This window comes from Ambystoma mexicanum, chromosome 8 (assembly GCF_040938575.1).
Source record: "Ambystoma mexicanum isolate Mex_15411 chromosome 8, UKY_AmexF1_1, whole genome shotgun sequence".
NCBI lineage: Eukaryota > Metazoa > Chordata > Amphibia > Caudata > Ambystomatidae > Ambystoma > Ambystoma mexicanum.
In genome coordinates this window covers 157,358,157-157,385,440 of record NC_090929.1, presented here as the reverse complement: position 1 = coordinate 157,385,440, position 27,284 = coordinate 157,358,157, and the positions used below count along the sequence as shown (strand labels likewise).

General features: G+C 42.9%; 1 protein-coding gene across 2 annotated transcripts in view; it reads right to left on the bottom strand.

Moving 5' to 3' along the window:
- The window catches only part of LOC138471738 (kelch-like protein diablo), a 188,735-nt gene that overhangs the window by 55,093 nt on the left and 106,358 nt on the right, over positions 1-27,284 (bottom strand). Inside the window, exons 3-8 of one of the 2 annotated variants that reach the window (XM_069609536.1) lie at positions 17,594-17,777; positions 13,123-13,266; positions 10,853-10,986; positions 6,644-6,852; positions 3,287-3,393; positions 1,021-1,833 (exon numbers count right to left, since the gene is read on the bottom strand). In XM_069609536.1, the coding sequence (XP_069465637.1) occupies positions 1,650-1,833; positions 3,287-3,393; positions 6,644-6,852; positions 10,853-10,986; positions 13,123-13,266; positions 17,594-17,777 (962 nt within the window). In that variant the 3' untranslated portion in view covers positions 1,021-1,649. Of the gene's footprint in view, positions 1-1,020; positions 1,834-3,286; positions 3,394-6,643; positions 6,853-10,852; positions 10,987-13,122; positions 13,267-17,593; positions 17,778-27,284 lie in introns of those variants that run through there. The other variant, XM_069609537.1, reaches the window with a different exon arrangement.

Here is a 27,284-nt window from a genome sequence, read left to right as displayed (position 1 = left end):
GTACACTGGTGCCGTGTGTGCCGCTAAGTTCCTTGTGCATGAAATATTTCCAAGATGGGGTGTGTGCAAAGTTTGTGATCTGACAATGGACCGCACTTCGTGAATGAGATATTTGAAAATATAGTTCTGGTATTAGGCATTAGGCATAAGTTTGCTTCTGCTTATCATTTATTTATTTTTATTTATTTGTATTTGTAGAGCGCACTACAGCCAATGGGCATCGAGGAGCTGAGAACCTGGAGAATAAGAGGGCTTACTTAAAGGGTTACAGTGAAGCCACCCAAGAACATTCATAGCAACGGTACATGATTACACAGATAGATACGAGGGCTTACTTAAAGGGTTACAGTGAAGCCGCCCAACAAGCACATTCATAGCTACGGTACATGATTACACAGATAGATACTTGGCCACCCAAAGAGTGACTACAGGTACATGCAGGTTACACAAACAGGCTGGTTTTGATGGCAAATACAGATGCCCATAGTGTAGCGAGGGTTCTAAGTGATGAAATGCATGATTATCTAAAAACGATGACTGAAAGTGTTTCTTTTATGTCCCAACAGCTCCAGAATCGACGGGAGGGGTCCAGGGAAAATCAGAAAGATACTGAGCTCATTGATTTAGAAGAGATGCTCAAACCACTCAGCCTATTCCCAGGGGACTAGGTGCTGGGGCGTACGTTTGTGCATACCTGGAGCACCACTCATTTTGATGGCCCTCATGAAGTGGAGAAAGTGAGCGCTACCACTGTAAAAATGCAAAAAAGGCGAGAGTGGATACACCACCATGATGTTAAGCCGTACAACGGACAAAGCTTGATCTCTCCTGAAGGTAGCCCTACCGAAGCAAGTCAGTGAATACAAACCAGATCCCAGACCAAAGGCCAAAACAAGACAAAGGAAGAGGAAACAACATTTTTAGATTAGGATTTCTTAAAAAACAAATAGACTTATAGTGATCCTGGAACACTTTCCTTAGACTAGGTGAAAAGAGACAATGGCACAGAAGCAGTAGAAATCAGAAGAAAAGTAGAATATTTTATTTGTTCTTATGTTACCCATTGTACACACATTCTTTCTTGCAGTATTCTCATATAGGTTACAGTCTTACCCAGCATTAATACAAAGGCATACTGATATAGTAAAGTTTCTTGGAAACTCTAAAACAAATACAATAGTTCTGAGAATTATATTGGCGTCCATCTTAAAGTTCTTGCTATAAGATTATAAAGAAGCAATACATTGATACATTTGGTGTATGTCAGACGTAATTAAAGAAATGGAAATGTTGAAAGAACTGTAGCTCGATGAAAAAGATGTACCAAATGAAGAATAATTATTGGAGCTTTCTGTGGTTTTTTGATTTTGACTGTTCTCCTTTATATCGTTGGCACTTACACATGTTATAAGCAACGAGGAGCCAGAAAATAAGACATCCCCCACTAGTCCCATCATTCCTATTGTCGCTATTAAGAACCTAAAAACCCCATTGCATTCTAATATTAAAAAACCCTTTTCCTGAGTAAAGAGAGATGCTGAGGAAGATAATGAAAGTATAAACACATACTTAGATAAATCATCTCATTTATCAAATAATTTATGGTACCAGCACATGAAAGAAGTGGGAGAGAAAATATCAGAAGAGAGTTATGTGTGCTCATTAATACTGTATGCCATGAACGCAGCAAGAACATTTATTGTAAGAGAAATGTCCCCACACAATGCCAAATGTCTCAGTAATCTAGCAGCCTGCACTATTAGAGGACAATTTGAAGGGAAGTGGGCAACTTTAAGATGGCGATCAAGACTGACTTTTCCAATACGAAGATACCTACGTGAAGGCAAAAAGGATGGAGAGTGGATTAGGCTGGACAAACAGAAAACACATGATATAAGCTGTAGACATGAAGATAATGAATTGCTCAGACATGACTGAAAAATCAGGAGAGCCAGAATTCTGGGAAAGAGCACAGCTGTTGGTGTACAGGTGTGTAGCAACCAGAAATGGATGGGAAAATGGACTAATATCATGCCCTGTACACCTACTGAAGAAAGAATCTCCGTGCCCACAGCCACGTTCCCAAAACGAAAAACATTATTCTACCTTCTTTATACCCCTGACATGCACCCTTGAAATGAATAAACCATTACAAATCCTAAAAGCAACTTTTCAAACTTATGTACAAATTCCGACTTCGAGAAGCACTCCGTAGAGAACACTGGATCGAAAAGCACCTTTTTTACATTGTATACTCTTTGACACATCAAGTATCATGTGAAAAAATACGGATTCATCTCCATGCACACGGCCTCTTTCCCAAAACTGACAACACTAATCTAGCTCCTTTATACTCCTCACATCCTCCCTTCAAACAACGTTAAACAAACCTAACATCAACAGTTGCAATGTCTATACAAATGCAGACATCGAGATCCGCTCCGAAGAGGACACTGAATAGAGAAACATTTCTTCACATCACGTGAAAAACTCACCCTATCAAAACAAAATAACATTTAATCACGGCTCTGCCATGAATGTGTCTCAGTGGGGCACTATATATTCACAAAACAAAGTTAAATAAAACAGTTCTCAATCTCAATACACAAACACGAGATGTAAAATTGCCTTAATGCAACCCCTACACATTTTAATTTAATTTGGAAAGCATTAAAAAAAAAAAATGATATATATATATATATATATTTAAAAAAATGCTTTCCCTGCTTTTACATATTAAAAAATCCTTAACACATTTACTTGAAATGTGCATCTTCTCCTAACTACCAACCAATTACCACATCACAATTTATTATAGTTTATGAGTATTTCCCATTCCTTCTCCCTGTTTGCTCTGCTTTTCGATCTCAGAAAAATGCTTGAAAAAAATGGGGATATAGGGTTTAAATATTAGGTTGTACTACCAAAATGAGGTCAAAAAACGTACCTCTATCTGCATTGTTTCTACAAAACCACCATATACTGTGTGCTGCATCTGTCCTCACAAGTTCTAGTGCAGGCCCTGAGTATATAATGGGGAGACCTAAGACTTGGGGAGGAGACAAAGCTACTTCCAGCAAATGGATGAGCCTTTTACATCTAGAAAATGGGTTCTGAGCCGCAATCATCAACACTGCAGGTTTTTCACCCCCCTCTCTTCTAGAACCAGCCACCTAGAGGTCAGCAAACCTGCTCAATCTAAAATATATAATAGAACTTTGTGTAACACACAAGGCATTTAAATCAATAGATTTTGATAATAAAATAGACATTTATTTTCTGTTACCTCCATGCCCTGGTTTCCAGGTTAAACGCTTCAACACTTTGTAAGTTGACTGTGCCATCAAACCCTCCAATAGCCAGAAGGTACCCATTGGTGAAAGCGAGGCCCACCTGGAATCAAGACACATTAAAGAATAAGGGCATGTATAGGAAGAGGCCATATGCATATGATTTACTAGGTCTATAGACTACATTTCTTGCTTTGGCAAATGTCGGTTATCTTTTGTCATTAAAAATAATGCACTTCCTTTTTAGGGACTTTTAATGCACTAAACAGTGAAGATGGCGGGATAAAATACCAAGTGGCTAACCACATCTAAAATACACAATCAAAGAAAGGGCAAACAGAAGAAATTAGTGTTAAGAAACTGACACTCTGAGGGCGATGATTGTGTGTGGACAGTATTCTGCACAGGAGGGTCCACATTCAAGACTACCCAATCTGAAAGGTGTTTGTCAAGACCGGTCTGTGACGGGTGAAGAGTATAATCCTCAATTCTATGGTAGATCACCGTCTGGGATATCCTGATCATATCACAGGCCCGATCAGATAGATCTATATTTTAACTAATGAGCACAACTTGCTTCTGTCTTGAAGGATGCGAATTGTTGCAAATTGTCCTTTCGCCAGCATGTGTGAGGATATAACATGCTATTTATTTAATAAAGTCATCAACATTTATTCAGTTATCAATGCGATTTCCTTTCAATCTTCAGCCAGTTGGCTGGCCATAGACTATCCCGCTGCCTGCTCGAGATGCCCTAATTCATGTTTCTCTCTCTTGAGTGATTCAGTTCCTTATGGGCTTTTCATTCCTCTGGATCAACAGTCAAGCCTTGTGCCTCTCATGCTGTTTAAGTTCAGCAAACATTTAGTGGCCAGACCTAAGACCGGTTATCAGGTGTTCTTTATACGTGGGGGCTCTGTACCTATTTCTCTGACCTAAGAAGTGGTTATTCGACTATTGATGGACCAACGTTCGGCCAATCACTCACCTGCCTTTTCCATCCTAGCTGTTGGAACGCTCAGTTATCCTGTAGCCCTAGACCTTTTTCAGAGACATATTTTAGAATGATCAAGGCCTGGCCATGGAACTAATCAATCATAACTTCTGTTCTGTACAAGTCCTTTCTGGGGATCTAGAATGGTGTTGCCCTGAAACCTTTAGACCTGTCTTTTGTCCATGGTTAACACCATCCTCCACTGCTGTCTTTTGCTATTTGGTGCCTTTACCATAGTGTGCCCACTAATGTAATCATTCCCATTGTACAAACTTGAATCAATGACCATCCGTTGGATCCTTCTCCCAGGCAAATCCCTTAAAAATGTTCTTAAGGTTTATCACTTCTCCATTGCTTTGTAATACTTATACTCAGTCCCTGTATCTACTCATTCCTTTAATATTTTCAAACATAGGCAGATATACCACTCCTCAATTTGAGGAGTACCTGGGTGATCCGTGGCACTGTACACGGGCTAATTTCGCGACTAGCGATTATAAAAGCAAAAAAGAATGCATAGAAATATTGCATGCTGCCCGATCACCTGGCGTTCAACCTAACAAAATGGTAAATACTGATCATTGGCATCTAAACAACGGATGGCCAACTATCCCTTAAAAGGTCATGGAAGTGCAATGAACCAGTTGATGGTATCATTGAACACTTCAATGTGTTTGCCACTTTCTCAGTTTCTCTAGTAAGATGCTATGTCAAATGGCATTGATATGGCGCATATCTGCCCCCTATTACTGGATTTTTGAGATTGCACTACTGTGTCTTTCTGGAATTAAGCCAGAATGTGGTCTGAGTGCATGCGTGGAAGGGTGTGTGGGTGGAGTTTGCCATCTGTAATCTGATTTCATCCTGTGTCTCGCTTGGAGGCTAGAGGTGTGCTCTGATCATCTGGCTGCATTCCTACTGCAGTATCCTGTATGCACATGCGTGGCAGTATGCTAGGCACCACGTAGTGATGCAATCCGTGCAGGCAGGCTTTAGTCAGGGAAAGCTGCATTCATTCAGGATGGTGCATGGGTCAAAAGAGTGCATGGGTGCAGCATGTCTACAAGGGCAGATAGAGCCAGGTGTCATGAGCCAGAACCAAAGATGTACTCCGATTGCGGTGCTGCATTCAAGTGAATTTCTCTCATCTGGTTTTGAGTGGGGATTAGTATTTACTTGGCTGACAATGAGTTCAAAGCGCTGTCGCCAATCTCCTCTTAAAACTTCAACAGCATGATCTGCAGCTCTGCTGACTGTGAAAAATCAGGTTAACTAAAAAGCATTTGCATGGCTGACAATGCCCTTTATTCCTCTTGCTCCCCCTTCAGGTGTGGGCAACTTCCAGTTCTCTAGAGGTTTAAAAGCTACAACGTCCAGTATCCCTCGCCATTCAGCAAATGGGCAGGGCTGGTGGGAGTTGCAGGCCAAAACAGCAAGAGATCAGCTCTCAAAACTGTTGCGGCAACCTGAAGTTTGTACCACAATTCAAGAGTACCAGAACTAATGGTAAGGCCTTTTTGCTTCCAAGTGACCCAACCAAGGAACTAATTACTCATCATCGGCTAGGCCAAGGAGGGCCATCTGAAGTTCAGAAAGATCAGGGCCTTTTTCTCAATCACACACCACTGAGGTGAAGTGCTGGCCCTCATGCTCCAACCAGTGCTAATAAGCCACGTCAAGTAGATATTCTGCTTTACATATACCATATAACAGAGCATTATAATTATCAGCTCCCAGAACCCTGCAGGGAACTGTAACCCATAACCAGTATTTCCAGTTCCGGTTGGACTGCTCCCCTTGGTGGTAGGCCCAAGACTGATTTGCATATGTCAATTCCCCTTCCGGCTCTTAGCTTTTTGGTGTCTACTTGATTGTCCATCTGCTTGGTAAAGGAGTAATTTGCATGCTCATACATCTACAAAGCCAAATGAATCCATGTTGGCAATTAGTTCGAAACTCTTACATACAAGCGACTGGCCATAAAACCTGGCAACATTGCAGTTTTCCAAAACTAGAAATATCGACCTTTACAATTAAGGAGATGAACTGTGCAGCGTCAGGATGATGTTGGCCATGTGCCATCCCATGAAAAAGATCTCACATGATTTGGCATTGGTCAACATGAAGAGGACCTTTAACTACACTTTGGCTTTCAGGCCTACTCTGCAAACTGGAGTCGTAGTGGCAGCCCGGCTCCCATAGCGATAATGACTAACCTGCCCTCCCATACCTGTCCACACACTACATCTGTTAGAGGCCCAACACCCTCCGAGAGGATTTAAGCTTTTCAGTGTCATGCTCTTTTTGGTTTTATGATCCCCTATAAGGTGAGGTATACCCCCTGTGATAATAAACATACCTTATTCCTCTTGGACTTCATAGGTGTGATAGGCACCCACTGATTGGCTGAGGGGTCAAATCTTTCAGCACTGCAGTGCTCTATGATATCATCGCGCCCTCCGACTGCATAGACTTTTCCATCAAACACGGCACAGCCGAAGTTCTCCCTGCAATTCCCCAATGGTGGGCAAGCACACCAGGCGTTCTCTTCCACACTGTAGCGTTCCACTGAAAAAGAAAGTGAACAGGTACGCACGTTCACCATGATTGTTATATATACAGATCAAGTATTTCCCATGCATCTACAATTCAGCGGAAGTGACATTGTGAATCGTGGCAAGACATAATCTGGGGATATATGAGCTGACACAGAGACGTGGAAATCTATGAGCAGATACAGGAACAAGAGCAGCAGAGGTGTAGAAATCTATGAGCTGATAGAGGAACAAGAGCAGTAGAGGTGTGGAAATCTATGAGCTGATACAGGATAAAGGGCAGTAGAGGTGTGGAAATCTATGAGCTGATACAGGAACAAGAGGTGTAGAGGCGTGGACATCTTTGAGCTGATACAGGAACAAGAGCAGTAGTGGTGTAGAAATCTATGAGCTGATATAGGAACAAGAGCAGTAGAGGTGTGGAAATCTATGAGCTGATACAGGATAAAGGGCAGTAGTGGCGTGGAAATCGATGAGCTGACACAGCACCAAGAGAAGCAGAGGAGTGGAAATCTATGATCTGATTCAGGAACAAGAGCAGTAAAGGCGTGGACATCTATGAGCTGATACAGGATAAAGGTAAGCAGAGGTGTGGAAATCTATGATCTGAAACGGGACAAAGGGCATTAGAGGCGTGGACATCTATGAGCTGATACAGAACCAAGAGCTGAAAAGGCATGCAAATATATGAGCTGATATACGACCAAGGGCAGAAGAGGCATGGGAAACTATGAGTTGATATGGGACAAAGGTCAGTACAATCAAGGAACTCTATGAGCTGATACAGGGCCCAGGGCAGTAGAGGTGTGGAAATCTATGACCTGATACAGGACAAAGGTCAGTAGAGGCGTGGAAATCTAGGACCTGATACAGGACCACGGAAATCTATGAGCAGATACAGGGACAAGAGCAGTAGAGGTGTAGAAATATATAAGCTGATAGAGGAACAAGAGCAGTAGAGGCGTGGAAATCTATGAGCTGATACAGGAACAAGAGATGTAGAGGCGTGGAAATCTATGATCTGATACAGGAACAAGAGCAGTAAAGGCGAGGAAATCTATGAGCTGATACAGGATAAAGGTAAGCAGAGGTGTGCAAATCTATGAGCTGATACAGGAACAAGAGCAGTAGAGGTGTAGAAATGTATGAGCTGATAGAGGAATAAGAGCAGGAGAGGCGTGGAAATCTATGAGCTGATACAGGAACAAGAGCAGTAGAGGTGTAGAAATCTATGAGCTGGTACAGGATAAAGGGCAGTAGAGGTGTGGAAATCTATGAGCTGATACTGGACAAAGGGCAGTAGAGGTGTGGAAATCTATGAGCTGATACAGGAGCAAGAGCAGCATAGGTGTGGAAATCTATGAGCTCATACAGGACGAAGAGCAGAATAGGCATGACAATCTATGAGTTTATACAGGAACAAGAGCAGTATAGGCATGGAAGTCTATGAGCTGATACAGGTTGAAGGGCAGTAGAGGCATGGAAATATATGTCCTGATACAGGTCAAAGGACATTAGAGGTGTGGACATCTATGAGCTGATACAGGACCAAGAGCTGAAAAGGCGTGCAAATATATGAGCTGATATAGGATCAAGGGCAGAAGAGTCATGGGAATCTATGACCTGATACAGGACAAAGGGCAGTGCAATCAGGGAACTCTGAGCGGATATACGACCAAGGGCAGAAGAGGCATGGGAAACTATGAGTTGATACAGGACAAAAGTCAGTACAATCAAGGAACTCTATGAGCTGATACAGGGCCAAGGGCAGTAGAGGTGTGGAAATCTATGACCTGATACAGGACAAAGGGCAGTAGAGGCGTAGAAATCTATGACCTGATAGAGGACAAAGGTCAGTAGAGGAATGGATATCTTTGAGCTGATACAGGGAAAAAGGCAGTAGAGGCGTGGAAATCTATGAGCTGATACAGGACCAAAAGCAGAGGAGGTGTGCAAATGTATGAGCTGATAGAGGTTCAAGGGCAGAAGAGGCATGGGAATCTATGACCTGATACAGGACAAATGGCAGTGCAATCAGGGAACTCTATGAGCTGATATAGGATCAAGGGCAGAAGAGGCATTGGAAACTATGAGTTGATATGTGAGAAAGGTCAGTACAATCAAGGAACTCCATGAGCTGATCTAGGGCCAAGGGCAGTAGAGGTGTGGAAATCTATGACCTGATACAGGACCACAGAAATCTATGAGCTGATACAGGACAAAGGACAGTAGAGGCGTGGAAATCTATGACTTGACACAAATAAGAGGGCAGTAGAGGTGTGGAAGTCTATAATCTGACACAAGACATAGGGCAGTAGAGGTGTGGAAATCTATGACCTGATACAAGACAAAGGGCAATGCAATCAGGGAACTCTATAAGCTGATACAGGGCCAAGGGCAGTAGAGATGCACAAATCTATTTGCTAATACTGCACCACGCTATTAGAGACGTGGTGATAGCAATATCAATGGACCTATTCGCTCACTTATAAGAGCTCTGAAATTAGCATGGTTTGCATGGCTACACATGGTACAGCCTGTTCATCAAATTAATGGAATAGTCTCCTTCGCCTCAGCTCATTTAACTGCAAGGTACAATCCTATTATAGCTCAACATTAACTCTATGCATATCAATTGGTCTGTGATCTTTAAAATATTTTCAGAATTGTTTCCAAAAAAGGCAAAAAGAATAGGAACGTTCAAAAAAATATAAGAACATTTAGAGAAAATCGAATGTATGAAGATGGTTTGTTAATCAGAGATGGGTACAACTGGGATTTGTAAAAAAGAAAAAGAAATAGGCATATATATAAGGCACTAGGTGGACCAAAAGCACATGGTTGAATTTGGCATTTCTACTGATATGTGATTTAATGTTTCTGATTGGGCACCACACCTATTACTGGTCTCCATAATCAATGCAGTGGGTGCCGTAAAACAGCACTGTCCTGCTAAGAAACCTTGGTTTCAAAACAAATGAATATTTACAGCAGGGATTAAAAGCATACTAATGGAAATGCGAAGGGTTACACAAACGGTCATGTGGTCCCATGCACAGGTTGATTGGTGCACATTTTACACCAATCAGCATAGACCCAGCCCCCACTTTCCTCTCAACCCCAACTCCTAGTTCATAGTCCATTTGCTGAACATCAGCTCACAAACAGGCACATTTTAAAATGTGTCTGTCTGTGAGCTGAGCAGATGGGACCAAACGTTAGTCCGCCTTTGAAGAGAAAATATACATAATGTTACCATTCCTCGGCCATGAACGCGTCTCAGTGGGAGACTTCATATTCACAAAACAAAGTTAAATAAAACAGTTCTCAATCTGAAAGCACAAACGCGAGATGTTAAATTGCCTTAATACAACCCGCATACACATTTTAATTTAATTTGGAAAGCATTTTTTAAAATATATATTAAAATAAAATCCTAAATACATTTCCTTGATATACTCATCTTCCCCGAACTACAAACCATGCTGATTACCACATCTCAATGTATTATAGTTTATTAGTATTTCCCATTTCTTTTTCCTGTTTGCACTGCTTAATCGATCTCAGCAAAATGCTCAGAAAAATAACAACTAGGCAAACCCCAAACCTTTTTAACGTTTTTCTTTAAGATAATCCAAATGATCCACTCAATTTCGGAGAATCCTGTATTTCTTGCAGGGCTCATCCAGTGAATGATTTCCAAAGCCTTTGCAAACATCATCAAGCAAAGGGAAGTTCTGGTATTCCTATTGTTGCTGCTGGCGCATAGCTGAGTGAAGAGAACTCGTGATAATTCTGCTCGCGAGATAGTATTTTTAACAAACTGGCGAGATGTAGAGACATGAATAGAGATTTAGGGAAATCTATCAAATTGAATATTAATTCTGGTAACAATGAACATCTGGAATGATGACACATCAGGAATGTCCCAAAGGACATGAAGAGATTCCTGGTGGAGTCCAGAATGCTCTAGCAACCCCCCCATACTGAAATGCCCCCCCCCCATATATTGCCTGAGTTTAGTGCTGATCTGCCATCGGATCCGCCAATAGCGTAGAGATATCCGTTGAGGACCGCGGTTCCTAATTTCATGCGCCGAGTGTTCATGGGAGCCACCTTGCACCATTTATTCTCCTTGGGGTCGTACCTAGGTGGAAACAGAACGTTACAGACATCAACCACACTGCAGATGATTCTGACAGATTTTCATTGTGTTTCTAGCCTTGTGCATGATTTATGTGTAGTTGCAGGAGCTCAATCCATGCACATAGTTATAATCATTATTAGCACATGTATTCCATTATAGACCTCCTGCCATCCAATCATAATGTTCGGTATGCAGTGTATAATCTCTGGTCGATACCTCACTCCAAACTGTCTGACTTGTGTAGCAGCTTAATAACATCCTATTTTATAGTTACATTTCTCTGTTTATTAATAGCTTTACGACCTCAGGAGGAGTCCTGATCGCTTGTGACAGTGACCCGTCCCCAACTTGGGGCCATCAGCTTCATCTCAGGCAATAACTTGGAGGCAGGTCACTAACCAGCAATAATGTCCCCTCTCTCGTTCTGTAAGGCTTACATACGAATACAAATGTGCTGATTCCCCAAGAAACATTTGAAAAACTCCAGCCCTCGCACCTACCATCAGATATCCTTTCAAAGCACCCCAGGTGCCCATTCCCAGTGCCCATACCAAGATCCCGCCGTTCACCGGTTTCCAAGCACCCTTTTCATATATAGAGTTTTATCAGCTCCAACCTTCAGCGATCGCTTCATGTGGACTAGCACTCTCTCTCTACCTCTCTCTCTCTCTCTCTCTCTCTCTCTCTCTCTCTCTCAACCATCTACATTGAAACAGACACATCTTCAGCCATAACTCTTCCCAAACACACATTCTCAGACGCAGCCATTTACAGCCATTCTAAATCATCACACTTTCCACGCATCATCTCTCCAAATCCCATCTTCATGCCCTGCCCTTACCAAAAATCTGCTTCAGCCAGCATAGGTTCCGAGTGCACATCACCAGCTTTCATCATTTCCAAGCACTCCTCTTTAGCCATCACCCTTTATAAACACCAAACTTCAGCAATTGCCCTTTGCAAACGCCTGTCCTCTGTATTATCATTTTAAAGTGCCCAACCTCGGTCATTGCCCTTTTCGATCACCCATCTTCAGCCACCTCCCTTTAAAAGCACCATTATCGGCCATCACCATTATAAGCACCCATCGCTCTTTACATGCAGCGAACTTGAGGGATTGTCCTTTGCGAGCACCCATCCTCACCATCATCCTTTCCTGGCACTTATCTACATTATTATCTTTTGAAGGTGCCCAACATCAGCCATTGTCATTTACAAACACCAATCTTCAGACACCCCCATCACCCGCCCTATTAAATTCAACTACTTCATCCAGCACTTTCCAAGCCCCCATTTGCAGCCGCCATCCTTTACAAGACCGGTCTTTGGCCATCACTCTTTACAGCTGTCAATCGCTCTTTGCAAATTCTGAGAGCCAGGCAACATCCTTTCAAGCATCCTAGGTGTGGTACATTTTCTGCCCCCAACGATCCATCTAGGTGTGGTACATTTCCTAGCCCCAACGATCCATCTACGTGTGGTACATTTGTTACCCCCAACAATCCATCTAGTTGTGGTACATTTCCTACCTGCAGCGATCCATCTAGGTGTGGTTCATTTCCTACCCCCAACGATCCATCTAGGTGTGGTACATTTGCTACCCCCATCGATCCATCTATGTTTGGTACATTTCCTACCCTCAATAATACATCTAGGTGTGGTACATTTCCTATCTCCAACGATCCACGATAGATCTAGGTGTGGTACATTTTCTACCCCCAACGATCCACGATAGATCTAGGTGTGGTTCATTTCCTACCCCCAAAGATCCATCTAGGTGTGGTTAATTTCCTACCCCCAACGATCCATCTAGTTGTGGTTCATTTCCTACCCCCAACGATCCATCTAGGTGTGGTACATTTGCTACCCCCAACGATCCATCTATGTGTGGTACATTTCCTACCCCCAATGATAGATCTAGGTGTGGTACATTTCCTACCCCCAACGATCCACGATAGATCTAGGTGTGGTTCAGTTCCTACCCCCAACAACCCACCTAGTTGTGGTTCATTTCCTACCCCCAACGATCCACGATAGATCTAGGTGTGGTACATTTCCTACCCCCAGCAATTCATCCATCGTCAGCCAGGGCCCTTTCACATGTGGTGGATCTTTCGCAATAGGGTATTACCGTACCGTTCCACGGTGCTGATGCATGTAATTCCATCATGGCCACCTATGCAGTACAAATATCCTCCCAGCACTGCTACGCCAACATCACTCCTGCCTCCACTCAATGGAGCCACATCATGGTGCCATGTGTTGGTCTGAGGAGCAAACCTATCAAGCACAAAGAGCAAGAAGGGGTATTAAAAGAAGAAAAGAAATCGGCATGCATCAAATGCACTGTAAATGATTCCAGAATGTTCTGGATAGAGATAAGAGAGCAATATCAAGAGGAAAGGAAGGGTGACTCTATACCATGAAGAGCCTGCCATGGTCGTGGTGGGCAGAGAAATGGCAGAATTGGTGGGCAGCGTTTGGTATCTTCTATGAGTTAGTTAGGACACTTTTGTTGCACACCGTGGCCTTGAGGGCTGGAAACATGTCTCATTTTCAGGATATCCGTCATTAATATTCATGAGATAAATCTGCATACACTCATTCTAAATGTATGGACATTTTGCCATATGCATATTAATGAGGGATATCCTGAAAACCCATCAGGATTCCGGCCCCCGAGGACTGGAGTTGGATAAATGAAATGATAGGTTTTCAGATTTCCGAATTATTTACAGTATAGACATCACATGCACGGGGAACAGTATTGTGTGTGGGGTCCAGACCGTGTTACAGAAACCAGGAGATGATATTGGGGTAATGACATGTATTTGGGACTGTGGCTTAAGGAACACAAAGGCAAGGTCATATAATTTTATTTTTCTTCAAGTATAACACCTTTCCTCCTCCACCTGCTACTATCCTGGTACGGCCCAGGACAGGGAGTCTCTTTGGCATCTTCTTCTGTGTCTTCGTGCTATCATTCAGCACAGAGCCAATCCTTGCCCCTGCCACCTCTGACAGTGGGCTCGGCATTACCACACCCTGCGGGTGCTTCACACGAGGGAGTTTCTGGCTTTAATACCCCACAGCTCATATGAACTCTGGAGCACATCTCAAGGCCCTCATGCATCCATAATTCAATTTAAAATAATGCTAATTGCTCTAATGGATTCTGCCACAAAGTGACTTGTCCAGTGATGACATCTCTCAATCCTTGGTTTAAGCCACACAACTATACAAGCATCCCAGTTATCTCTATCAGACTTCCTGTTATGGCTCCTTTTGTGTTGTGACCCATGTCTGACTATTTTGTTCTCTGACTTCCTCCTTCTTTGCAATGTCTTGCTCACATTTTTCCATTTCCTTTTCAACCCACAGGCAAGGGTCACAGTTCACAGACATATTTTCGGCGCTTTAATGACCACTGTGGTGGTCATTTGTGCAGCATAAAAGCGGATTAACGTAACGGGCCTGCAGCACTGCTGTTGGGGCCGTTATGAAAACAAAGGACAGGGGGCGAGTTGTTACTGCTGCTTTCCATTGCCATGTTATCATGTAAACCAAGCTGTAGTGGATGTTTTGCCTGCAATGGCAACTAGATGTAAGGTGCTGAGGATCAATAGTGTAGTTGCGCCCTCCCCTACCCCCCACCGACATTAATTTGATTCCAGGCCAACTCAAGGTGCAGCCTAAGAGCCTGATGTGCCCAGTCATGCCTCTTTTCCCTGCCCCAGCCGCTCCTTACACAATGTTTGACTGGCTCCCCTGATAGAAAGCGGGCCTCTAGGTTGCCTCTAACCCCAGGGCTTTGCCTTCCACTATTTAGGGCACTTTAAATGCCCTATTTTTCGCAGAGAAGTAGCTGGAGGCCTGGGAGACATGGTACATGAAGAAACGCCCTCTAAAGGTTTGCAGTGCACACTACCCAATAAAGGCTGGCCACAGGAAGTCACTAGGCCACTTCCTGAAACTAGCCCTAGGCCCTTCCTCTTGGACATGGGTGTTGCTGTAGAATCTGTGACTTTTGTGACAGATAGAGGGGAGTCCAATGAGCTAAAGAAATGCCGAAATTAATGGAGAAAACAGCTATCAGTCTCCAATAGTTTATCAATGGCTTGGATGAGTAGACATCCCGGAATTAGGCTCTTTGTCTCCCTGTCCGGAGAGTTATTTTAATTTAAAACCGTGTCCCGATTTTGGGGAGAGGGTTGGGTTTACGATCAAATATGCACAATTGTTACAACCCAAATAAATCTTATTAGCACCTGGAAATCGTTATTGACCTCCTCTCAGCCAATCAGAATGTTCAGAAGGGCATTGACTACATTCTGAAAAGTCCCCCTTCAAAAGCAGACAGGACAGGGAAACAACAATGAGATTTCTGGGAAAGATGTTTTCAACAAGACACTCTGTATCTGGGAGGATCTTTATTTCATGAAAACTTTCAATTTAACACATTCAAGAGAAAGCTAAAACATTCTAAAATGCTCTCACTTTCTTTTCGAGAAACTGTTTACATTGCATCTAAAGCAAAATTATTTTATACCTGTTCCAGTTTAACCAAGTTTGCAATTAAAATGCTTAATTTATGGATACAACCTTGCAATTTAAATACTACAAAATTAAAACCACATTTAATTTACGTACACAGTATGGTATTTACTTGAATTACTGTTACGACATGTTTTCACTTCACCACCACAACTCCAAAACAGGTACTGCTGTTACCACAAAGTGGTAACAGCCTTAAAGACCTCAGGTAGGGGTCATTATCGCTTGTGATGAAGACCCTTTCCTCTGTCTATAAGGCTTAGCTTGTGGAGGTCATTACTGATCCCCTCTCAATCAGAATGTACGAGATGCAGTCAATAACTACTGGTATTGCCTGCATTACAGACTTTCTGTTTTCAGAAGCAGCCAGAGAAAGAACAGAAAGCATGTGTCTGCGCTCAAGAAACAGCAATACAATTTATCGGCAAGATTTCTTTCAATAAGACACTCCAGCCCAATTGAACACACCATGGAGAAAGCACAAAAACCAAAAAATACGTTCACTTTTGTAAAGAAATACATTCACTTTAACATTGAACCTAAAGCAAACTCATTCTAAAACTGATCCAATTCAGGCTAGTTTACAATTAAAAAGCTTACCTTTATAAAATCAGCATAGCCATTTAAATGTTTACAAAACCAAACCACACTTAATTCACTTACACATTTTGTGTAATTCACTCATTATTAAACCAACCACAGCAATACATCAATATATGCCTACCTGCACTATAGAGCTCCGTAAGGGTGAATATCGCTTGGGATAATTACCCTTTCAGAAGTTATGGCCCTTCGGCTCCACCATATGCTATAAATGGGGAGCAGGTCATTATCTCACGATAACCACCGCTGCCTTAGTCTAAAGGCTATATAATTGCTTGTGGGTTTTACAGCATTTCTTTATCACCACCATGGTTCACTTGGCAGCCTCAGGCTTTAACTGATTGCGTCACAGAGAATGCTTTGGAAATGGCTTCAAAGGAAGGCAGAGCATATGAATTGGAGCAAAAAGCGTATTTGAATTTAGTATGCTGGCCACCATCAGCAATTTAAATCCATGGGAATGTTCAGAATCCGCTCCAGCTATCCGCCTCCAGCTCGCCCACCCCACCCCCAAAGCCCCAACCTCCACACCCTGCACTCCTTTACCAACTACTGAATTGCTGATCTCCATAATCAGTGCTACCTTGCCAAGCAAGAGCTGAAAAACCTTGGTGTATAAACAAATGAATATTTCCTGCAAGCCACTATCAAAGTGTAGTCCTATGCTGTGTGACCTGTCCCTGTTTTTTTTATTTTGGGAATTTGGTCCCCCTACCAATGGTGGTTTTACCTAGTGGCAATTTGGGCCCCTGCATTGAATATTCGGCATTTGTGCCTAAGGGCCTTGATTCATGGAATGTTTACCGCGATTCAAAGTGACTGCCAACAAACACCCTGACTCACAGAACGGTGCAAAGTGTATTGTTGCAGTGCAAAGTGATTTTGCACTGCAAAAGTACTCTTTGCACCGCGCTAAATGGGCCTAATTCACGGTGCAAAGAGTACTTTGAGCTCTGTGACTCAGGGTGTTTGTTGGCAGTGCAAAGTCACTTTGCACTGCGCTTAAAATTCCATGAATCAGGGCCTAGGACTGAAAGCCGACACAGTGCTATTGCATGGGAGAGACTGGTCAAAAGACAAAACCCGTGATGAACTCCTGTCCGCTGTCGGCAGCTTCACAGTTAGCGACAGATGAAGCTTCAAAGGTCTCAATGCAGCCTTGGTACCGTCCCAGGAAAGGGATAACTTGACCCTTCAGCCACTCTGTCTGCTCCTGCTCCTCTCGCTGATTAATTGGACAACCAGCACCAGAAATGTGGCAGGCTCTCCCTGCCAAGTTCCATCCTCTGTGAATGGGGTCTAAATTTACCTCACACCGACAGTGACACGTCCACAACCTGCCGCGAGAGATCCACTGGCAACGTCACACCCCGGTGGGTGGTGTGCCGTCAAGTGTTGTCAATCACAGCACAACACAAAAAGGAATGGGACCATTTAGGCTCGGTTTTACCTTTCCACGCTGCTGAGGCAGGTGGTTCCATCATGGCCGCCGAGCTTGTAGATGTATCCTCCCAGGTGGGCCACACCAGCCCCTCTACACTGCCTGGAGACGGGCCCCACCACCTTCCACTCATGGGACAGGGGGTTGTAGCACTCCACATTGCAGGCAGTGTCCTTGCGGCTCCACCCTCCAACTGCAGAAAAGATGACAAAAAGAAGAACATCATTGGTTGAGGCTCAACGCTATCGAGAAAAGAATGACATGATTGTGTTCACAACTTCTTGCTGCAGACAGGAAAAAAATAAGGTTTATACATGAAACAGCAGGAGGCTGTTTGTGGACCAGCCCCTCTGCTTTCACTAGTACCAAAGGGGAGTGGTGCCAGCCAATCAAGGGGATAGGAAGGCAGAATATGTCTGTTATTAGTACCCGGTGAGGGGGGGGCGTGGTAAAACCCCCACTCCGAGTCTCCTCAGAGTTGGAAGAAGCCATCTTCCCCAGCTGGGTCTGAGGTACGTGTGCCCCCATGCGTCTCTTTCCCCTTACCCATCTTTTCCAAATTTTTAGCTCCTCCCACACCCGCCCCACTTACCTTGCGCTCACTTGTCCCGTGCTGGATTACTGGTGCATCTCTGACATAACAATGGCCACCAGAGGAAGGGAGAAGGGACTATGTGTAGTTCCCTTCTCTCCGATCCATGGCGGCCATCTTGTTTTGTATTTTTTATTTTCAAGTTGATAAACGGCAAACATCCTGTTTCTCAACTTGAAAAAGAAAAATCTACAGTACAACATGCCGGGATACTAATAGCAATAAACCCCTCTTAGCAGGTCCATTACCGGGTAAAGTAATGCCACAAGCTACATTCTAACTGGCCCGGAGTATTAACTTGCCCGGTAATGCCCCGACATCAGGGTTTATTACTTAAGCATAAGCCTGAATCCATTCATGCCTTCTGCGTCCAGGGCTGGACTGGCCTATAGGGAACTCTGGAGATTTCCTGGTATGCCTCTGCACCCTGGGCCTCTTTTGTGTGGCATTTCCAAATGTTCCCCTAGGAAAAGGGTTGGGCTTGCTCAAAATATGTAATTTGGGGCCACTTTGAACATAAGTTGCAGGCACTCTTTTGATTCCCAGTCTACCCATGTCTGTGCCACTCACGGAATTACCGTTTTTTTTCCCACCAGCGGCACAGGCCTCAATTCCTCCCATCGCCCAGATGCCCCATACCATTTGGAGTTCATCTCTCCCTGCATGCTTGGAATACCTTTCCCATTGGTCCCCAGGGACCACCACCACACAATCACATTCTGCCACTTACCTCTTAACCTGCCCGGGATCCTCCACCCTTCTGTTAGCCTCCCAACATAGAAATAGTAAAGACTCTTAGTTTAAAGCAGAGCATTCTAACCTCATTGGGTGCAGTGTTCTAGCAGCAATAATACCCCACCCCTCGGGACATTACCAGGTAGTAACATCACTTGTCCGTCGTTAAGGGCCTGAGCGAAAGCCGAGTACTGTTTCCTTCAGGAATGCGCATTATTGCTTAATTTTAGGGCCATGCCCTAATGGTCAGGGAATGGGGAGTGGTGCATGTAAGATGTTACAGAGATGAATGCAGGACTCTCAGTCAGGCGCAATGCATGCTTCCTTGAACTGTCGTCCAAACTGTAACTGCCGGCGACAACTTTCTGCACTTATCTGTAATAATATGCTAGCCTACTAAACCTGTAACCCTTGGTAAGCTAGCATTGCTCTCTGTATTATATGTATGCATCTGTAACTATGTCATAAGTTCAAGCGCCCAGTTACCTCAGGGTTAGGTGCGCGTTACAAATAAATAACTAAACGCTGGTGGAATGCTGGTGCCAAGATGCTTCACGTTAGTTTGCATACAGCCTTTTCAATGTGCATCAAATGTACACACAGGAGGACAACCGATATCACAGATCTCTGATCACTGCATTATGTGACAGTGGAACAGGCGATGAGAGTGCGCGAGCAATATTGTATACTGGATACATCATTATCAATGTTCTTCTGTTTTACATTTTGAGAGAATGATATTATATGTATTCAGTGAAAAAAACGTTGTTAAAAGGACATTATGGTTATGTTGCACTAATAAAAAACTATGAAATTCGGTGAAAAAACAGTGTCAAAGGGACGTTATGGTTACAAGTAAAACCGAAAAACCAGCCCAGACATTCTCAATGGCAGTGTGTGAGACTCAAATGTGGGGACATGTGATCATTACTTGCTGTCTGAAATTTCTAGTGGCAGAATGAAAAAGACCAGTTCTGGACGTGAGCACAGAGTTATCCAGAATCTTGAATACATTGGTACCAGGTCTTTTTACTGAATCATTTTCACCACAATATTTTTTTGCTGCAAAAAGATATGGGTAAACGGTGGGGTTTGGGTGGAAGGAGTGAAGTGTGTAAGAGGGTCGACAAACGGCGCGTGCCCGCATATTATGGCAAAAGAAATTATAAATAAATACCCCAGTGAAAAGTCATTGGTAAAAACACATAGAACAAATAAATCTACATCATTAGAGCTCACACGTAAAATCTCTCTGGAAGGAAGCAGCCCATAAAATGTGATTGTGACGACCATGACTGATTGGGTGGCCAACAGAATGTTGAATAGATGTAATCCTTTCATTGGGGTTGGGAACCATCCCGTCACCTGATTCCCCCACAAATATCCAAACCCTTCCTCAGTTACTTGTTGACATAGGGAAGAAGACGCCTGACTTGAAGATGGCGTAAGAAGGCACCTGACTTGATGATGGCGGGCAGGACACTGCTAAGGAATGTTTTATCTGGTACCTTGGGGGACCTGCCTTTATACATTCCAATGTATGATCAGGACCGCTGCTCACTTCCTTTGTCTTGAGAGGACCAGCTGTATCAACTCTGCAAGTCCTGGCTCACCTGCTGCTAGTCAATGCAAACCTGCTGCTACGAGAGAGGGGTTTTGAGAATCGTACATGTAAGAAATCCAGACACTAGCAGCTGTTTTTTTCTTTATCAAAATGCATTTGGTTTGTTTCTTAAACCTTACATTTATACAACATGTTGGTACAAATCATTTCATTTAAAGAAAAAAAATGAATGGAGAAGAAAAAAGATTAAAAAGATATTACAATAAAAAATAACAACAACGTGATCTTTAAAACACTTATGTATAGTTCGCAGCAGTGATATCCTTCCAGGAATGGACAATTGTGGACACCATTTTTCTGTTGTTTCCCATTAAAAAGTAGCTCCATCGTGCATCAGTGTCCAATGGGATGGTTGCTGAATCATAACTTTTGTTGTATGTCAGTCTTTTCTGATTAAGCATTTCACATTCCATCATTATATGTTTGATGGTTTCTTCAGTGGCTTTACAAAATCTGCAGTTAGTACTGTTTCGAGAGATTTAGATTCCATATGCCCAAGATTTGTCGTGTCGGAAGGATGTTTAACCTAAATCTTAGGAAGGTGTCACGTATTTGACGGTCTGGAAATACATTGAGGTAATGGGGCAGTTGGTTTATTGCTCTTGCTTCTCCATCGCATTTAAAGTTTAACTTGTATTAATCTTTTTTTTTCTGTCACAATCCAGTCTAGTCTAGCCAAATGCTTTTTGGCGTGTTGAGGCCTTTTAAACAACATATCGAGCGATATGTTCTTTTCCGAGCATATGTGCTCGACAGCTTCTCTCCATTTTGTCAGTACAGAGTTGTTTGGTACTGATGGCGATGCTCTGAATATATCGAGTGTTGCGATGTTATCTTCGTTATTCAGTTTCCTGTATGTGTCCAAGATTTTCCACTTGATCATCGATTGCAGCGATTGAAAGCCCAGCTCATAACGTATTCGTGGCATGGGCGTAGATTGTGGCAGAGATAGGATTTTCCATCAGTAGATGGCTTCAAATTGAATCCATATGGATTGATCCATGTTAATCAGGCATTTGCCCCCATATGACACGATTGCTGTTACTTTTTGCTTATAAAAAGCTAGAGCAAGTTTAATCGAAAACTTGCCAAATTTTCGGTGGATAATTAGACCCTGCCTGGCCAGCGATTTGACTTTTGATTTTAAGTGGAGTGCCCAAGGAATTTCACTCATTGATTGATTTATCCAGATTCCTAAATATTTGTACGTGGTGACTTGTTCTAATCGTTGTTTTTGAAGAAAGAACACTTGGTGTTTCAGTTTCCCTTGGGCTTTCCGTGTTAAAGTCATGAGTTTGTTTTTTTATGTTTATGGTGAGTTCGTTGTGGTCCATATACTCGATCGTTTTGTTCAGTGCAATCTGGAGACCACGTGGCGTTTTTGCAAGAAGAATAATGTCATCAGCATAGATTAGACATGGTACCGCTTTGGTGTTAAGTTTCGGAGGGTTGATATTTGGAGAGTTGATACTTTCCTCATAGTCAGATGTGAACAGGTTAAATAGAGCAGCATCAAGCGGGCAACCTTGTTTGAGCCTGTGTCATGTTCTAATGTTGTTGCTTACGATCCCATCTGCCGTCATTCTCACCTGTATCTTGGTGTTCGAATATAGGAGTTTTATTGGTGCTAGTATGTCGGTAGGACAGCCCCATAGCTCCATTTTTGTCCACAAGGGGTCTCTGTTGATGGTATCGAAGGCGAGTCTTAGGTCTAAGTATGCATTGTAAGTTTGGGTGTTCGACTTGCCCGCTTCGTGTTTTAATATGTTCAAAATTAATAGATTTATGCTTGTGCCAATTCTTCGCACGAATCCCGTTTGTCGAGTTGCTTGATGGTTGGTCTGTTTTGGCCATGCATTTAATCTTGTTAGAAGGTGGCTTGCGAATACTTTCCCCAGCGGATCTAAAAATGCCAGAGGGCGGTAATTCATCGGGTCTTTAGTGGAGCCCTGTTTGTATATGGGGATTATTGTTGCCAACTGCCAAGATGTGGGTATCCTTTTGGTGCTGTTGATTAGGTCGATAATTGCACCACAGAATTCCGCCCATGTTTTTGGATCCTTTTTGAGAATTGCGTTTGATAGCCCATCGGGGCCAGGGGCCCGCGATGCATTTAGTTTCTGGATCGCGTTTTCGAGATCTTTTACTTCATATACAACTTCCCATGTGTTTTCCTTTGGGGTGAAAGTTTTTCCTTGGATTGATGTTCTTTCCTTATATAGTTCAGCGAAGTATCTGGTCCAGTCTTGCTTAGTAACATCGACTATCATTGCTTCTTGTTTGTTAGTATTCGAGTTTAACAGGTCCCACAGGCGTCGGATGTTGTTATTTCTGAGAATAGACATCATTTTTTCAGCATTCTCTTGTTCTTGTATCATTTTTGCATTTTTTAACCAGTTTTGAATTTTTGCTTACCTCTGTGTATTTTTATTTTTTTGGTTAGTCTTATTTCGTGTTTTGCTCTTCTAACTTCTATTCACATTTCTTTTTTATTGCAGCAATCGATTCATTGTAGGTGTACTGATACCTGGAATGTTGAAGGTCGTTCGGGGCGATGGTCAGTTTGAATTGATTCAGCTGCCATCATAATTTATTTTGCTATTGTCTTTTAAGTCAGCATTCTTGAGTGTTTCTGTCAGGTTTTTTAGTTTGTGGTGGGCGATTTTGAGTCGGTTCATTCTGGAGTTCACCATTATGGGAGGGATGTATATTCTCCTTGGAGAAATGCCGTTTGAGTCCCACGAACGCTTTAGGATGTAGTGGTCACTTAAGTTGCTGAATATGTTTTCTGCTTCCTTGATGGCTGCTTAGATTCTTTTCGTGACATAAAAATAGTCTATTATGGATTTCTTATTTCCGCATGACCAGGATGGAGTTGGGGTCATTGTGTCTCTGTTTATTGCGTCCAGGCGGTTGAAATTCCTGTTGTTTAATTCAGCTGACCATCTCCTGGCACGGGGTTCAAGTTGATGTTCTTCTAATTTATTTCCTTTCGAAAAGCTGTACACCTAAACAAAGTTTAAGTTTGGTGCACCAACCTTGCCCTCAATCAAGAGTGGAGTGTTTTCTGGGGACCCCTGTCTGTGGTGCCACACACTTCTATGCTTGTAGCCCCCTATACCTGTGATGGAATCACAGTCACTGGAGCTGTGCGTCCATCAGGTTATATGTGATCTTACCGACCACAATTACAGAGCTGTACATTTCATCATGGAATAAATACTGAAAAATACCCATTTCTTTTTTGGTTTTCTTAATGTGCGCCCCAACCCCAAACCTCCTGTTTTTTAATCCTTAAAACACCACCCTAACCCTATCACGACCCATTTTAACCCCTTGAGCCCACTACCCATTATTTATTTAATTGATGGTCGCTGTGTTTTTCTGTGTTTTTGTCCACTCTGTTTTGTTTCAGATATTTTGACTGGATACTGTTCATGAGACCCTAAATGTCTGCACCACACTTCAGCAGCCTTAAACAATACCTGTGGCCAATGAGTCGCTCCAGCATCTGCCAAGGCCTTCATGCTGAGTACAACCCTTGAAACCCAAAGCCATCAGAATCTCTGGGACCTGAAGCATGAAGCCGGGACACCCGGGCCCCAAGGAATCAAGTGTTTGACAATTCAGCGCTGAAACAACAGAGGGGACGTGGCCAGGAAGTACCATCCTGAGTGGCTTTCCACTAAGACCCAACAACAGCGAATGGGTGCTGGAGGTTTTGGGCTAAAGTTATCTTACTTGCCCCAGATTCTGATGTCTGGACCCAGTGATTCACAAGCACAAGATTCAGGCCTGACCAAGGAAACAAGGTGTCCCAAAATCACTGGGTACCTGAGAAGCACACATGCATACCCTTCCTGTAACACCTATTGTAAGATAGTTCAGCCCCAGGCCCAACTAAAGCTCAGCCAATGAACCTTTGGTCGGCCAAAAACAGAATGCCAAAAACAAACTAGCACAGATTTCAGTCGGACAAATACTTGTTAGTACACTATGGTGGTGATCCTAGGGTTGTGTATCTAAACCTTTCAGTCCAAGTAAGCCCCTAGACCCAGGGTGACACCATGATTGACCCTACCCCTAACAGAAATGGGAACATTACAATTACCTGTGCATTTATATTTTAAGTGGATTAAGGAGAGCTAACTTATTAAAACCTTACCTCACCTTAACAGTTTCATTGAAAGTGATAAAAGAGTTACCCTGTACCTTGACTGATCCCACTGAGCTCCCAGATCTAACAATATGTGAGGAAGAGACAGCTAGCAGGGCCCTGTTTTCCAGTCTTGGAAACCGGAGCTGGTCGCAATTTAAGAGTCTGGAAATAAATCATAACAGCCCCACCGGGCTTCTATTGAGTCCATCTTGGTGGCAAGGGAGTGCCCTTACTATAGCTATTCCCCATCACATTCTGTGAGTCTGCTTGACTGGTAAAGGAATGCCCTGACTTTACCTAAATCCATGTCTTTCAGTGACTCTGTCTACGTTCCAAGGGAATGCCCTCACTTTAGCAAAATCAATGGCTTTCAGTGCATCTGCTTAAATGAAAAGGGATTGGCCTGACCCTAGAGAAACCCACGGCTTTCAGTGAGTCTGCTTAAATGACAAGGGAATGCACTGACCTTAGCTAAATCCATGTCCTTCAGTGAGTCCCCCTAGGTGCCAAGGGAATGCCTGCACTTTAGCTAACTCCATGGCTCTCAGAGAGTCTGCTTAAATGACAAGGGAATGCCCTGACCTTAGCAAAACCCACGGCTTTCAGTGACGCTGCTTAAGTAGTAAGGGAATGCCCTGACCATAGCGAAACCCACAGTTTTCAGTGACATTGCTTAAGTGGTAAGGGAATGCCCTGAACTTAGAGTTCACTGAGTCTGTTTCAGTGATAAGGGAATGTCCTGATCTTAGTTAAACCCATGGCTTTCAGTGAGTCTGCTTCAGTGATAAGGGAATGTCCTGATCTTAGTTAAACCCATGGCTTTCAGTGAGTCTGCTTCAGTGATAAGGGAATGTCCTGATCTTAGTTAAACCCATGGCTTTCAGTGAGTCTGCTTCAGTGATAAGGGAATGTCCTGAGTCTGCTTCAGTGATAAGGGAATGTCCTGATCTTAATTAAACCCATGGCTTTCAGTGAGTCTACTTAAGTGGTAAGGGAATGTATGACTGTGCATGAAATATAAGCGTGATTATCATGATGATTTGTATAATGAGTTGGAAGGTTGGTAATTCCATGCCATGTCTGTGGATGCTAGGTCCCTTGCATGCTAGGAAACTAGGGTGTGCTAATGCCCACACAAACTGCAAAAGGTATCCCTGTATGAAAATGCTGCATTTATATAGCGGCCTACTTCTCAGAGTGATCGAGAAAGCCATTCCTGTGTCAAAATGCTGCATGATGGGCTACAGAGCCCCAATTCCCAGAGTGAGCTGTGAAAGTCAATCCTGTGTGAAAATGCTGCATGATGGTAAAGAGAGCCTGAATTCCCAGAGCGACCGAGAAGGAAATTCCTGTTACAATACTGCATTCTGAGATGCGACTTCATACTTGCCAGAGTGAACTGAGAGTCATTGCATTTGCATTTGTATTTTATCTGTTTTTTTATTAAGCGCCTTAAACCAAAACGCTGTACAGAGGATAAGAAATGGTACAATAAAAATGAACAAACAATCAAATTCAGAGAACAATCATTCAGGGATGTTGGCGTAAAGGAGACTTCAGAGAATCATAGAATAAAGAATAGATAGAAATAGAACCGAGAGAATAAGGAAGAGCATTCCAGTGAAGAGGAGCAAGGAGCTCAAAGGAGCAAAAGCAAGTTTGAGCACAGGGAGTTTGAGGGGCTACCAATAAAAACTCAGAAGAGGAACAAAGTAGCCGAGAAGGAGTATAGAAAGATATCAAAGCAGTAAGATAACTAGGAGCAAGACCATAGAGGGATTTGAAAACAAAACAAAGACAATTTAATTTAATTTGTGAATGAAAGGGTAGCCATCCAAGAGTTGCAAGTGAAGAAGAAATAGAATCCAGAAATGAGAGAAGACACAAGAGACGGATAGAAAGATTGAATACTGATTTAAAAGGAGCAAGATGAGAACTGGGGTGCTCAAAAAGAGCAGTAGAACAGTAAAAAAAGTCTAGGGAAAATTAAAGAAGAAATTAGAAGTTTAGATGCTTGAAAAGTAAGAAATGGGCGATCTTTACGAATGTTGAGAAGATGGAAACGACAGGAACGGGATGCTAATGAAATGTGATAAGAAAATGAAGGATTAGTGTCAAAATAAAGGCAGAGATTTCGGCCTTTGGGGGAAATTGAGAGCCTAGTTGGGGAAAGAAAATAAAAGAAGGGGAACAATGGGGAAAAGGGTATCAGCAGGAGAAAACAAGCCTTCAGGCTTCCCATCATTAAGAGTGAGATAGCGGGAAGACATCCAAGATTTGATCGCAACTAGACAAGCAGAAAGAGTATGATGAATTTCCGGAGAAAAAGAAGAAAACGAAAGAAACAGTCGGGTATCGTCAGCATAAAAATTGTGAGATAACCCAAAAGAGGAAATGATAGCAGCAAGATAAGAGCTATAAAGAGAGAATAGAAAAGGGCCAAACATGCACCCTTGTGGCACACCCTGGGCAAGCAGGAAAGATTTAGAAGACTTGCCAGCCCAAGAAACTGAGAATGTTCTATTGGATAGATAAGAGTGAAACCAAGACCGAACAGACCCTGTGAGACTGAGACAAAAAAGTGAAGCCA